Raw genomic sequence first — 15,537 nt, forward strand, 5'->3', positions numbered from 1 at the left:
TGGGGTCTCTAATTGTGTTCTATTTTTAGTCCTATCGCTGTGCACCTACTAAGAAATTCATGTTTTCCCCTCATTAGTTGATGGTACAGAATAAAGACTAAACCATCCCCAGGTTGAAACGAGGCTGTGAAGACTCACCTCCTTCCACCTCCAGCAGCGCCTTGGTCAACACACTCCCCGCGACACTGATGGCCTGGCAGATGTAGAAACCAGAGTCCTCGGGGTGGACGTCCGCGACGGTCAGCTCTCCGCTCATGGACACCGAGTAACGACCAGACTGTGACGGCGGCTGACCGGGGAACAACAACATCTAAACGCACAGACACACACAGCACAACAGATCATTCAGACCACCAACAACCAACTTACCGGTAGATCACAATTCATCCGCTAATTATCTTCAATTATTTGGTTCAACAATTAAGTATATAAAAGGTCTCTAAAATAATAGGAATATTTAATTGGAAGAATAATAATAAATACATATATTTTTAAGTCATTATTAAGTCTATGAAATTGTAGGAGATGACTAATTTGGATGTAGAATCGATTGGACAAACTGAAACGTGAATGTGAACTAAGTTTCATGACCCATCCAGCTGAGGTCAAGACATTTCACTCAAAACTAGAAAATATCGACCTTCCCACCAACTATCACTGTCTAAACAAAGAAAGAGTCAGTTCACTCAGTGGCTGCAGAGCGGTTTCAGCGTGGACCTGCGTGGACTGACAGACGGACACTCCTCTTACAGCAACAACTCAGGTCAAAGCTGGGAGACGGGTTGTTTTGGTGTTTTTTTGGGATGATGCCCACTCTCACACAGCTTTCACATTCTGTTTTTCTGTAAGCGAGTTGGATGTGAAGTTGGGGGAAGGGATGCACATCAATCCATTCAGCCGTCCATTTCATTCCTCTAAGAGGCTTAGACGTCGGTGGAGAGACCAAGGTTATAGGGCTGCAGATAATCCGCCGAATACAGCAAAAAGCTCCGCAAACAGCCAAGGAGTGCCTCCACCATCCTGCACACCGAGGTTTATTCACAAAAGGTGCGGCTGAACTTCCTGTTTTTCTTTCAGGCATGCTCCTAAAAACATCTGAGGATGCTTCTTCGATTCACTGATCCCAGCTGCCGTTGCGCAACAGGGTATTTATAGTTGGGTACAATATGGAAGAGGACGGCGTTTGTCTGCGGATTTGCCCTAAAGACGCAGTTTCTACACCTGGTGTACTTCCTGCCACCCCTCCCTCCCTCTCCCCTCCTCTACTTCTGCCGTTCTCTAACACTCCGGGCGCAAGCAGGAGAAACATTTCCCGCCAACGCATTAACGCTAACGCCTTCCAACAATTTGTATCTCGTCATATCGCTGAGCCAAATGCAAATGTGTTGCACTCTCTTGCTCATCTCTCGTCCATTTTTACATGTAAAAATATGTGTTGCTGAAGAGTGTGGGCCACTCGAAAAAACCTGTACGAATAAATCTGAAATAACTGCTCACGTTGCCGTGAATCATTCTCACCTTTAAAATGAAGAAGGTGTGAAAACTGTGCTTATTGATAAGATAAAAATACACATTTTTTTTTTTTTTTAAATCCCTGTAAGCGCAGATAAAAAAACAAACATCTACGGCTTGTTAAAAATCCCAAAATATCCAATGATGCAAACATACTGTTATGGTATTATTATTACAGTACAGTTAATGCAAGAGATGCAGAAGCAACTACTACTACTTCTTCTACTACCACTACTGCTACTACTACTACTATTACGAGTAGTTGTACTGTTAGTTAAAGGGGCCCTCCACTCATTTGAAACATGATAGTACATACATTATAGCAATATGCCCTCTCAACATGGTGTCTTCTATAGCTTTGGAGCTGTGAGATGCAGGGAAGAAATTTGTTTTTTGAATGTGTGTAGAAAAAACTGTATGGAGTTGCATTATGGGAAATAAGAGCAGACTGAATTGACGGAGTGCTCCTTTAACAATAACACTATATAATAGCTCTGGTAATATCAATGTTAGGAAGCAGATTTATTCATATGCACTCGTGCTGTGTCTCCTGAAGAGAAACGTATTGTGCTGGAAGTCCCTGCTGCTGCAGTATTCTCCGTTAGAGAATGTATTGTTACCTGGCTGCCCTCTTTCTGCCAGAAGATGGCAGGTGGAGGGTTTCCCGTGGTGCCGCATTGAAAGGTGACGCTCATCCCCTGGGTGGTAATCTGGTCCCGGGGCTTCGAGGCAATCTGAGGTGGAACTGGAAGAGGATAAGAAGTGTCACTCACCACCCAGTCAAAGACAGAAAACTCTTTCAAACGTGTGATCAACTCCTTTAGGGTTCGGAAGGAATTTCCTTTACTTAAGATAAATTACCAGTACAACAATATAAAAATGCTCCAGTACAAGTAGAAGTCCTGCATTTAAAATCCTACTCAATAGCAATGAGCAAAATGTCCTTAAAATTTCAAAAGTAAAAGGACTCTCGGTGAAAAATATAGGCCACATAGACTGCTCATAGATTATTGATGCACTGGTGTTAGTGATGGCCGAGTGGTTCCCAACATGTGGGTTGGATCCCTCCAAAAGACCACAAGGTGAACCTCAAGGGTTCTTGAGATGATCACTTTCACATATCAAATAATATCTTTCACTTATCAAATAATGAATTATCTAATCTCAGGCCTTGAACAGTTACTAACTGGGACTAGCAACTCAGGTGCAAACAATGTTCACGGATGAGATAATGGATACAAGTTTTAATCAGGTTATGCAGCAAACGACAATGAATCATCGTGATCCATTACGAGGGACCAATAAATAGCTGGCTAACTGCCCAGCAGTGTTTTTGATGTGATGAATTAAATGTCTTTTTTAGATGATGTCAGTTCACAAATCTAAGTATAACGTAGATCAAGTGCTTTTTAGACATTTTAATGAAGAATTCTAACATATTATAACTTAGACTACAATACTTTCTTTAGATATGGTCCACCAATGGTTTTGACCTTGGTCTGAATAGATAGAGCGTTCGTCAGCTCCTAACAAGTGGGATTGAAGGGCCGTCTCTTTAACCTTCGGAGCTTTTTGATCCGTCTCTACCCTCTCATCGCACCTTTCATCTTTAATGAGCCAAATCGTCTCTGTCTCCTCTGTAAAAGCAAATCATGGCGGCTGGAGGCAACGCCGCTCTAATGACTTTTACTGTGTTATTTGGGGGAAAAGTCTGAGCAGAGACGGCACTTTGCAGCTCAGGTCAGGTCACATCCTCGGCAGATTTACATTGACCACTGCCTTCTACCTCCCGTCTCAATAATTGGCTCGGGCTTCCTGTCAAATGAGAACCTACCCTAGCCTGGATTCGTACTCACTCACACCACACACACACACTCACAAACACACACTCACACGGGCATTTGGCTCGATGTGCAAGAGAGCTGAGTCATCTGTGTCCCGTCTTAATGATCTCACTGCGAGCTTGTTCCCAAACACTGAAGATGTCTCACACCATCATCAACATCAGAGTGTTTTGATGATGTTTTGCGAATTTTGTTTACTTCATAATGCTGCAATGTCTTTAAACAAATCTGTTTGTGCTGTATGTTGTGTTGTGTTATTCCCATACACTTATGTTTCAGCACTAGATTGAGCCTGTGTCTTGCACGTGGCTCCTATTGGATGATTTACTTATGCTTTTATCCTTTGTATTATCATTTTGATTATGTGATATTTTCTGTGTTGACAGCTGATCATTTATCTCTCAACATAACCAGCTACATGTATTAAAATGTCTCTCCCAACTGGAGACAATGTGATAAAAAATATGTCTGAAGTGTGAAGGATTATTATTCTCTGTGGACTTTGTGTCTGAGCTACTGGTTATCTGCTGTTTCTGATCAGATTACTATCAGTTCAAATTGTTCAACACTCTAATGGGAACGGAGCCGCAGTCTCTGTGTCGGAGTCTTGTCGATGTTATCACTGGTTTTATATTTAACAGAACAGAAATCTCGCTTATATGCAGCAGTAGTGAACCCACAAAGAGGAGTCAGTCAGTGACTAATCCCATTAATCTGTGGTTGTTTTTAATGGTTTTATGACACAATTAAGAAAACTGCATGTTCTAAATTTTCTCCATATTTCCTCCTCTCGTCTTAACTCACTGTAGTTACACGTCCACTGAGATCTGAGAAAATTATACAGCAAACTTAATCACTGTATTTCATGATAACAGATAACTTTTTTATTTTTCTGCATGAAGGTAAATTCGTTTCTAACAACACTGAACTAGCTTAATAAATCTTCAGAAAGGCGTAATTCATGTATAATTCAAATATACCCCCACAACAAAATCTTAACTTCTCCCTCCAGGCTCATTTTCTCTTCACTGTCTTTTCTGGTGAGTTCCACTAGTTTAGCTCCTGTGTTGCAAATGTAACTTCTGCTTGAGTTCACGCTGAGCATAAAACTTCCTGACGTCTCATTTAAAGTCACCTTCTGTAAAATAAATGAGTTTTCTCCTCCTGTGAGGATTGGTGTGAGGAGCAGGGAGAGAATGTCACCATATGTTGCACAATAATGGTGGAACAGTAACTCACTGCTGTCGACAGCTGATTCGGCAAATACACAATGATCTCAAACTAGAACAGTTTAAGTTCCTTGTTAAATAAAAATCCCAAAATATCCAATGATGCAAACATACTGTTATGGTATTATTATTACAGTACAGTTAATGCAAGAGATGCAGCAGCAACTACTACTACTACTTCTACTACCACTACTGCTACTACTACTACTATTACGAGTAGTTGTACTGTTAGTTAAAGGGGCCCTCCACTCATTTGAAACATGATAGTACATAAATTATAGCAATCTGCCCTCTCAACATGGTGTCTTCTTTAGCTTTGGAGCTGTGAGATGCAGGGAAGAAAGTTGTTTTTTAATGTGTGTAGAAAAAACTGTATGGCGTTGCATTATGGGAAATAAGAGCATACTGAATTGACGGAGTGCTCCTTTAACAATAACACTATATAATAGCTCTGGTAATATCAGGTATCCATCAAAGTGGTTAATAATAGTAGTAATAGAAATAACAATAAGAACAATGTAATAACACAATATGTTTGATGTTTAAATAGACTTTTACTGAATCGTGACTTAAAGTAATTTAAAACGACTGCAGCTGCACACGAGAGGGAGATTTACATGTTGTCACACAATCCTCACACACACGGCAGATGTGTCATGTCTATGTGATAGGAGTTTCTTAATCCGGTGTGCATTAAGTCACAATGTCTGAGGCTTACTTAATGCCTGACTGCAGCAACAGGCATGTCGACACACTAAGATACACTAATGGAGGAACTTATTTACACCATTAGGGAGTGATCCCTACCATGCAGGGAAGAGAAGGGATATAAATAACAAAGAATTAGATGGAGAGTGAACTTACGGAACGGGCAAACTGGAATGATGATAGGGTTTGAAACGTGATGGAGAGAGATGGAAAATTAATGAGATGGATGAAACGCTGAGCTACAAAACATAACCGGTAATAGCAAGGAAAGGAGAAAAAGAGGAAGAAGGAGAAACAGAGTGAACGGATAACGGCTCAGTTTGGATTTCATTTGCACTGATAAAGGCATTAGTGGAAGAAGTCATCTGAGACATTTTAAACCAAGACACAAACACACACACACACATGTTGTGTAGTAAAATGAGAAAAGGGCAGAGAGAGAGAGAGAGAGAGAGAGAGAGAGAGAGAGAGAGAGAGAGAGAGAGAGAGAGAGAGAGAGAGACACATGTCTTATTAATGCAGGGACTGCTCTCTGGCAGTGAGTTAAAGCACACATCTACCAAACATCTGTCAAATGGCATAATCCATACGGGTTAGTATAAGCTCCTGGCAGCATCGCACAAACTCACAAAGACAGACTCATATAAAAACACAGAGCGGTGGACAGGAAACAACACCGGCCTTTTGAACGACAGTGTGGCCAGATGTGCGTGCACGCTTGTTTTTAGTATGCATGATTTGTTTCTCACCGTGGACCTGCAGCATGGCCGAGGCCTCCGTCTTGCCCACGCTGTTCTCAGACGTGCAGGTGTAGGTGCCCTCGTCCTGCTCCTTCACGCGGAACAAACGGAGGCTGTTGCCGTTGCGGATTTCAAACCTGGGGGAATGAGACACAGGGAGATAATGAAAGATCTAACAGAGGAGCATAGCAGGGAAATAAATGGCCACACTGATCTACACAAAGTCGAGAAAATCTGCCAGTGGCTCAAGATAATATCATTTCTCTCCACGTCAATCAGCCTGCTGAGAGGATTATTTTCTTTTTCAATCAGGTGACATTATCTTGAAACGAGTAGAACACTGTGTCCTCGCTGCCTGATATTGCTGCTGTTACTCAAAACTGTTGAAATTAGAAATAAGGATGATTACTTTATCCCCTTGGCAGATTTCTACCTGGATTTAGGAAAGACTACTGTTGAAAAAATATATTTTGGAATTACCGAGTACAACCACAGTGTAAAGTATATGGTACAAAGTATTTTTCTATGCAATAATTAAATTGTTTTAATTGACTCATACGCTACTGAAGAAAATAAGACAAAGAAAATAAAAGATAACAAGATAAGACAAGTTCATTGCAATTCTGAAAATAGCAAAAATGTCACAACTGAAGGTTAGCTGCTAACAACATGGTGTTTTTTGACATGTACGTACAATAGCAATCTCAACACTTGGTCAACTTTATAAAAAAAGTTTCCTTAAAACTCAATTTAAGACTTTTCAGCACCATCTTTGATAACTTATATATACTGAAATAATCCCTTTGTGATGGTATTAACAGCAAAAGTATAGAAAGTATTGAGAAAAACCCAAATGCCAAGAATAGTTTTCTAAATATCTTGAGTCACAGAAGATTATTTCTTGTGAGTAATGCTCAGTTGTGCAAAACATTAAACAATTATTAAGTCATTAAAAGTTCATATATGAATTTTATGTGAACTTCTACTTTCAAATAAATTTCTGTCTATTGAAATGTAAACCACATTAATTATATAAACTCTTGGCTGTAATGTATCAGTAATTTGTTCTATGTAAGTTTACAATGTAAAGTTTTATAGTTGTATAATGTTGGAGAATAAAAATGTAATTATCTAATAGGCTGAGCTAAATATACATTATATTGCGTTGAGTTGGAAAATAGGATGAAAGTGGTCACAGGAGGATTTTGCCGACTAATGAATCCTCTTTGGTCTCTTCTATTTATGAATCCATATTAGCAGAGCATGAATTAATGAACAGTTACTCCACATATGTTTTCTGGGTCACGTGTTGGAATTATCAAACTCACAACCTGTCTCTGGTAAAACTTATTTTTCTTATACAGCCTCATGAGATGCTGGATGTGCATCAACCATTTCACAGTCTGTATGTCAGTGCTCAAGTCGGACGCTCTCACCTCCCGCGGGGCAGCTCTCCTTCCTCTCTGCGCCATCGCACGGTGGGAGGGGGGTCTCCGTGCACCTCGCACAGGAAGTCCACCGTCTCGTCCTCCATCACCACCTGGTTCACCGGCCTTCGCACCAACACGGGCCGCTCTGCAGCAGGAGAGAAAGTTTGTCCAGGCTCATGCTCCTCTAAAGAAACATTCCCTGCACGACCTTCATCAGGAACTCACCGTACACCACCAGCTCCGCGGGATCGCTGTCCCTCTCTCCCACCATGTTCGTGCCCACACAGACGTACATGCCGGCATCGCTCTTCCTGGTGTGAGAGATCATCAGTTTCCCACCACGCATCTGAAAAACAGCAAAGTGTCGGCACTAGAAATAAGACTTTAGATGAAGACGCCAGATGCGACTCCATTTTATCAACCCGTTCCCTTTCAGGGGAAAACCAATCCACATTTGGATCCCCTAGCACTGTAATAAATCATTAATCCTTCATCTTTAAAGCACCGTATGAGTCATTGTGGTGTACTTTTGTGCAGGAACACAACTACTATACATATATTTAAAGCAGTATCAGTGTACTTGCGATTGGGTTCAATATTGGAATCTTCTACTTATTCTCCATAATAAAACCAGATGATGAGCGGTGTAAGATGCTTCCTACGTTTTCAAAAGATGCCTGTGAAAAACCATTAGACTCCTGATTTTTACACATGAGAGGAGAGAACAGAGCGACACAGAGATATTTTCCACTCCATAGAAAAACAGATCCACATTTAATTAAGGGCTGTTGAAAGATAGTAAGACATTGTCATTGTAAATCTGAATCCCTGCCTTTTTTCCAGCGCTGCAGAAGAGGAGCTGAGGGTTTTATAAAGAAGTCCTGGAGTGATATTCGTCAAAATCAATTAATTTTAAAGCAAGTGTTTAGCCATGTAGACCAGAAATAATGAAGAACAGAACAATAAAGTATGGACTCAAAATTTGAGGCCGACCTCTCACACTCCTGATTCCCCAATTAAAAGATAAGAAAAGGAGAAAAACAGAATTGCTTTATTCCGTCTCTCAAAGCTTTTCTGTCACGTCTAAAGAGCTCAGCGAGAGAGAAAGGAAATCTTTTTTTTTTTTTTAAATGGAAGCAAAATACAAAAACAGCCGGGCACCAGAGAAACCGGCAACTTAAATGAGTCTATTTCCAGCTGAGGATTCATGCTATGGAGTATTTACAGCAGCAGGACAGTAGCCTAGATATGTGGGATCAGCTCGAAATAAACCACTGTGGTCGTGTTCGTGTTAAAAAAAGGAACATGTCACCCACTTTAACAGTGCAGCTCTCAAATGTATATTTAATGGAGGTCTGCGGCACAGATAAAAAAGCTAAGTCAGGCTTTAGCTACACAGACAATATCTACTTGTGATTTCAGTTCACTGTAGGCTTTCATCTTTTCATCGTATTTATTAAGAATGACAAATATAACCAGATCTTCTGCTTTAATTTGACATAAATTCTACTTATTACTTATTGTAATAAAATATATTGTTTGAAATCAAAATGGTCCTAACACTGACTAAACGCTGTAAAGCTCAAAAAGTAGTATACAGATTTACCAAGAATTAGCCTGTACACATATTCTGTGAGTTCTCATGAGGTTAACATAAATCAAACAACATGAGTTGTTTGTTTGGAGGGTTTCTGGACGTGGTGGAGGGATGCAGTGTGGATCAGAGAAGAACCTCTAAGATTTTGGTAGGGATCCAGATCAGTGGGCGGATGGAGGAATCATTTTTTACTTGATTCAACATTGTGACAGGCATTTTAGTTGATTTCATTGGTGCAGTTCCAAAAACAATCTGTCTATATAGTGAATTTAAATTTGCTTTCAAAGAGGGGCTGTTGGGCCTTGGCGGGAATTTGCATTCTGCTGAGTGCCCTTCCAGTTTAATAGCTTTGTGTTTGCTCAGTATTTTAAAATGGAAACCGGAGAGTCCTTGATCAGTGTTTTGTTTCAACTCACAGCGATGCGGTCATCCTTGGCACTGACTCGGGCGTTGTTGCGTTTCCAGGACACGGTGGGTTCGGGGTGACCACGCGGAGGCACACACTCCAGCACGGCAGGCTCGCCAGCAGCCACCACCACATCACTCGGCGCCTGCCGGAAATCATCTCTCAGGACTAGGATGAAAACACAAAGAAATCTAATTAGCTTCAGAAGCCCCGTCTGTCTGGGAATCAGGATCGACGAGCAGCAGCCCAGACATGCAACCTGCTATAATCAAAAGAAACACAGATTTGTCTTGGAAGACATTCAGATATGTTTTTCTTGAGTGAAGCATCTTCCTGCTGAAAGGTGAAAACAGGCATATTGAGGGAAAGTCAATTGTTGTGTTTGCATGTGCATGAGCACTCAAAATCCCTGGCAACGTCCTTGTTAGACTGTGCTCTTGATTTAATGTTTTCCTGGCCCTGTGTCCTACTCCGCTGTCTCTCCTGTCAGAGCAGATGAATAATACACATCACCCGTTCCAACATGGAGTGAACAATAACGGCGCATTCATAATTTAGCTCATATGGGAGGGAGAAAAAAATGGCCCCTGTGTTAATGAAAGGATTATTCCTCTGTTTCCAAACGCTTGCTTGAAAGAGAATTGGCGCAGCTCTGACTTACGATGAAATCAACACTGAACGAGCAGAGCCTATCCTCACATCAACCCCGGGGTTTGCTCTCCCATCAGCCCCCGTGGATGGCGGCAGGATGAGGAGTTTGACACGGCGACCTTTGATATCTTTTAATCTTTTTTTTACTGTGATTGACAAAGTCTCAGAGTGAACTGTGAACCGGTGGCTTCTCGTGAACAATGGAGAGTTGTCGTCGGCTGCTGACAGCCTCGCACACACCACTTCAGTTGTCATGTTGGACCACATCCTGTAGCTACAGCCTGCAGGCTCTTTAGCTCTCAACCAAAGTGAACTATGGCGGCATAATCAATGCAATCTACTTTTACACTTTCATGAATATTTTATCAATGTTTAACAGATACGACGATGAGAGATGACAGTGAAACTACAATCCATGGTAAACGTCGATCCCTCTCAATCATCAATTAAACGATCACTAAAACACAAATCCGTGGCGGGTCTGTCACGTCCAAAGTTTGGAGGGTAGTTTCTTTTTTTAGTGGCTTGTTTCCAAAACCAAAAGATACTCAAACTGTGCATTTATCAAAAAAAAGATATAAAAGTAGCAGACATTAGCATGCACAGCTAACTAGCACAAGCTACTATCAGACATGCACCGAAATCCAAACATTTTCCTGAAATTTAATATAACTAAATAGACTCACTCAACACTGAATGATCGGAGAATGGACGAATCGTAGCACATGACATGATTTTTGCAGTTTTGGTGAACGTAGACGTTGCTCTTACACCTGAGGATTGTGGATAGTGTAGCACCTCTCACACATTTTGTTCTTAAGCCCAGAAGATATCAGACAGACTTGTGGCTTCTACTGGAGAACATAATATTGTTTCACTACCTCGTAGCTCGTGGTAAATCTACCTCGGATTGTTACAACATTACGGCTGATAATCAAAATCTCTATCCAGAAAATGAATGGGATTTTTACCCCATATGCACTTAGTTCTAATTAATCTGAGTACATGACTGTCACATTAATTATCCACCAGTTCGTCTGACAGGACTGTGTCAACATGGCAGCCCTGGTCTTCAGTCCAACATCAATATTCACTGCCACTGGGCTTGAATGAAATGTCTTTTGAAGTGACTTTATCGCAGCTATTCAAAGACGGGGGAGTCATTGCTCTCCCTCATTTGACTGCCATAATTGTCTTGGGTAAAACGGGCAATGAATATTCCAAAACTTAGCGAGGTGGCAGACAGTTCTCCCTCAGGTCTGAATTGGACATTAGTCAACCCGTACATTCTCCCTTTTCTTTAACTCGCTCCATGGTATGACTTCATCAATCACACGCTTCCTGCCGTCTTAACTCTGAACTTTATTGAAATTAAGTGAAAGTCGCTTTTTACCACGTGGGAGAGAATTGTCTTTTCCTATCATTTAACACTTTGACATTTACGCTGAGGAGACGTGAGGAGTCTCTGCAGAATGAAGACTCGTTCAGAGCTTCTAACCTCTTTGACATTATTCAATTTCTCATTACCCCACAGTGAAACTTCGGTGATTATTCACTTTCAAACACTGGAATATATCCCGGAGCAGGTGATCAAGTCAGATCGCAGAGGCTGAGCAGAGGTTTGGATGAAGCTCTGACATCTCTCGCAGAAAACTAAAACACCCTGAGTATCCTCACAAAATGCGTGTTTGCAGGAGCTGTAGCAAAAACCAGTAAAGGCACTCACAGGGCTCCCGAAGGTCTATCCACCAAATACCCCCGACCCTGTTCACTTAGCTGATGTTTCAAATGTTTTGCTGAGCTGAAGGGCTAATTGAAAGCACGGCATTATTTTTAGACCTCCGTATGTTATGCCTGGATGGACGGCCATGCAGAGACCTTTGTTTTACTGCCATGAAGTTAAGAGGTTACGGCCACAGAGCTAATCCCCGACACCGCTGATCCAAACACACATAGACACATACACGCACACACACACACCTTTAGCACTTTAAACCCCGGAGTCCCCCGGAATGGACGTGGAAAGTGGGACATTTGAGGGTTGAAACACATCACTACCCTCAGATGCCAGCTCCAAAATTTTCTTTGAAGCTGAATTCGAGTTAATGTGAACCCCCCCATGCTCCGACTTTAAAGTGTGTGCAGACGATCGTGCCAAAGAATCAGGGACAACCAGCAACATTCCCCACCCACCACCTGCTCCCGAGGTGCTAGTGTCCACAAGCTCCTCGGACATTACATCACTAGATCTTAACAATCTCCTACACCGGGCCCTGTGCGCTCGCTTCCATCCACACTGGGCTCAGGCGGCGAGCAACAGACAAGTCCTCAGCCTCCCCAGGGCACTTCTTCATGTGAGCTTAAATAATGGCAAAGCAGGGCTAAATGATTTCAGCGGTTTCATCATTACTTCTCTGGGCACTATTCTGAGAGCGTACATTCATTTTAACTTTAATATATCAGGGATACACAGATTAGGAGATTTAATCTCTTTGAGAATATTCATCACTTGGGTTTTAAGTGACATTTATCTCTATGATACAGAGTTTAGTAGAGAGAAGCTGCAGAGAGGCCATCTGTTAATGTTTTTGTAAAAAATGAACAGAGGCGGGATAGAGATTAATCACCAGAATATGGTACCTGCTGCATTCACGCTTTGTATTGCATGTGCAGGGCAGATTCCTGTATATTGCTGACGATGGGTTTATTGTTAATTATTAATTTTTGCCTATGGAGCTTATATTTTCTTCTGCTTTTGTTTGGTTTCCTGTTAGTTAGCAGGATCGCACATAACCAACTAAAGGGTTGTTATGAGACCTGTTGGAAGGATGCGTATGAGTCAGAGAAGAACCCACCACATTTTGGTGGGGATCTGGATAAGGGAATGGGTGTGTTTTTGTTATTTGTTTGATTTCTCACTGAATCATTTATGGACCTTGATGAACATAGTTCATAGTGCAAATCCCAAAATCCGGATCCAGGGAATTTATATACAATCCAGTAGCCCATTGGCTATAAATGAAGAATTGACTTCTGTGGGAAACAGCCAGTAATTTCTCTTGTATCTGAAGCAGATATCCAAGCAAATAATGCTTTTATTGTTGGACTAGTTTTTTTTGTTACACTTGTGACACATTTGTCCACACAAAACACAAACAGGGATACTTTTTGTAGGTGTTTTAGGTCCAGACAACATTTGGGCTTATCTCTGTCAGCAGTTATCTGCATATGAATGAAGGTAAATCAAAAGGCAGATAGTTTTTGAAATCCCGAAAATGTCCCATTATCCGCACCTACAGATTCTGTATATATTCACATGTAGAATCAGTTAATAAAGATACATTTAAATCTGGTTTATTGGAAGTATACACTTTAGTGACTGCAAATCAAAGCCTGCAGGAAAATGAACTCAACACTTTGCTGACCATTCACAAATCCAGACCGTTGACTGACACCTGGTGGGTGAGTGACAGACGGGACGTGAAAAGAAAAGTTTTTGTACTAAACATGTGTTGACAGTGATTGTGGGACAGACAGAGCAGAGGTGAAAGGACGGCGTCAGTGCATGTTTTTTTAAGAGCCTGAGACGACCCTGTGCCTGGCTCCTATTGTTCTTTTATTTTAGAGAGCACTAAACCCGTTAGAGGTGGTCTAATCCCATTGCCATGATACTGCCCTGTCATGGCTAATGGAGGCTTTGCCTGCAGAGAAGCCAGCGTTAATCCATTGTCTGATTATGTTGATGGAGGATGAGAAGGGACAACGGGGAAAACGGTCTGTTTCAGAAGCTCTCGCCCATGAATCCCTCCATTTTACAGAAATGTAATGTTTCAATTTCACAGAGACATTGCACAACGCATTCTGCTTCATCAGTACATCTGACGGGGCTCCTATAAACCGCAGCCCTGCTGAACTGCAGAGGGAAATTTGAGCTGACAACTTTAATGCATCCAGCAGCAGATATTCTAAGCTGCACGTATAAACTGTACTTATCAGGGATGATACGTATATATCTGCAGATTCTCTGTCGTATAGAGCAATCGCAGCCAAAGAAACAAGCTGCAGCCAGAACTTTGATTCCTTCATAATCCCTCATCAGGAGTAAGAGGAACATCTGGCTCTAAAGCCTTTTAAGCAAGTTTTATTTTTTACTTGTCCTACTTTATTCTAATCCTGCCACCATGTGACTGTCTCCTCAGCGAGACGGGCAGACATTCAGGATTTTGAAATAGACACTACTGCAGTCCCCCCCCCCCAAACGTTTGTATCCTTTAAAGCCTAAAAAAAAGGAGCGAGGAATGAAATTGATTATATTTTCACTGTCTCATTATTCTGGTTTTTCAATAGCCAGGCAGGTCAGCTGATCACTGGCAGCTTAAAGTAACAAAAAAAGAGGAGCGAAAAGACAGAATAATAACTGTTGCTGGCAACCGAGCTCATGAATATCGGTTACTGCAGAGGGAGCAACAGCAGATACAGAAAGAAAAAGCTTTTGAGCATCCACAAATGTTTGGTCAGACATTTCCCAAAATTTTTTCGGTTGCAGTTAATAAACTATTTTTAAAAAAAAAGGAAAAATCTCCTAGAATGACGCGTAGGCCGGGTCCTCATTTTGTCTGCAATCTGAGAAACATCAGGTTGGGTTTGAACAGAGTGTCGGGTTCAAGTCCACCCCCCCCTCGGCTCAGTCAGGTAGAGACAGGAAATTGTGACCCAAGCAACAGTGTGAACTCAAATGTCTGAGTTGGTTGCTCCAGACACGTTCCTGGACCTCTCCTGCCAGCCCCCCCACCCCCACAAGGTAAACATGCTGATTATTTTGAACCCGTGTGAGATCACAGCAGTAAAGTGATGACATTGATCATGTTTCCAACACGAGACAGATGCAAAACTGAAAAAAAAAAAAACACAAAAAGAAAACAAACATCTCAGGAGGACATAGAGGTGTCAAACACACTGGCGACGAAGATGTAAACCTGGGAAGACAACAAGATTTAAGATCTTTGGGAGATAACACCCGACGCTGGAAAATAAAACACTGTTCCCCCCCCCCCCCCCCCCCCCCAAGACAGCATTATATTAGCCTGTGAATTGCTAATGCAGAACATACACACATCCTTTCCTCGCACGTCAACCCATCGCTGAAAAACAAAACAATATCCTCTACTTGTGAAAAACCGCATTCACTCAGCCTGTCTCGGCTCTGATATCATTCTCGACTGTGCAGAGCTGCCGGAGCCGTGTGATGCATGGAACCGACATAGGTTAGATGTGTATCTCTGTTTTCTCGGTAGACGCTGTTCCAGCTCGGGCGTGGATAGAGTGAGCGGCGCCAGCCTGTTAGCTCACTGCAGAGAGAAGCCTTAGTCACGCAGCACAACACAATACATTATGCATCATCCACTGACAATTAATGTGTA

At 41.7% G+C, this 15,537-nt stretch overlaps 1 protein-coding gene across 2 annotated transcripts in view; it reads right to left on the reverse strand.

Moving 5' to 3' along the window:
- Positions 1-15,537, reverse strand: part of LOC133952401 (roundabout homolog 2-like) — a 44,599-nt gene that overhangs the window by 15,043 nt on the left and 14,019 nt on the right. For both annotated transcript variants that reach the window (XM_062386824.1, XM_062386823.1), the window contains exons 3-8: positions 9,477-9,634; positions 7,689-7,809; positions 7,470-7,608; positions 6,043-6,170; positions 2,133-2,257; positions 139-310 (exon numbers count right to left, since the gene is read on the reverse strand). In XM_062386824.1, coding sequence (XP_062242808.1) covers positions 139-310; positions 2,133-2,257; positions 6,043-6,170; positions 7,470-7,608; positions 7,689-7,809; positions 9,477-9,634 — 843 coding nt within the window. The remainder of the gene's footprint in view (positions 1-138; positions 311-2,132; positions 2,258-6,042; positions 6,171-7,469; positions 7,609-7,688; positions 7,810-9,476; positions 9,635-15,537) is intronic.

This window comes from Platichthys flesus, chromosome 4 (assembly GCF_949316205.1).
Source record: "Platichthys flesus chromosome 4, fPlaFle2.1, whole genome shotgun sequence".
NCBI lineage: Eukaryota > Metazoa > Chordata > Actinopteri > Pleuronectiformes > Pleuronectidae > Platichthys > Platichthys flesus.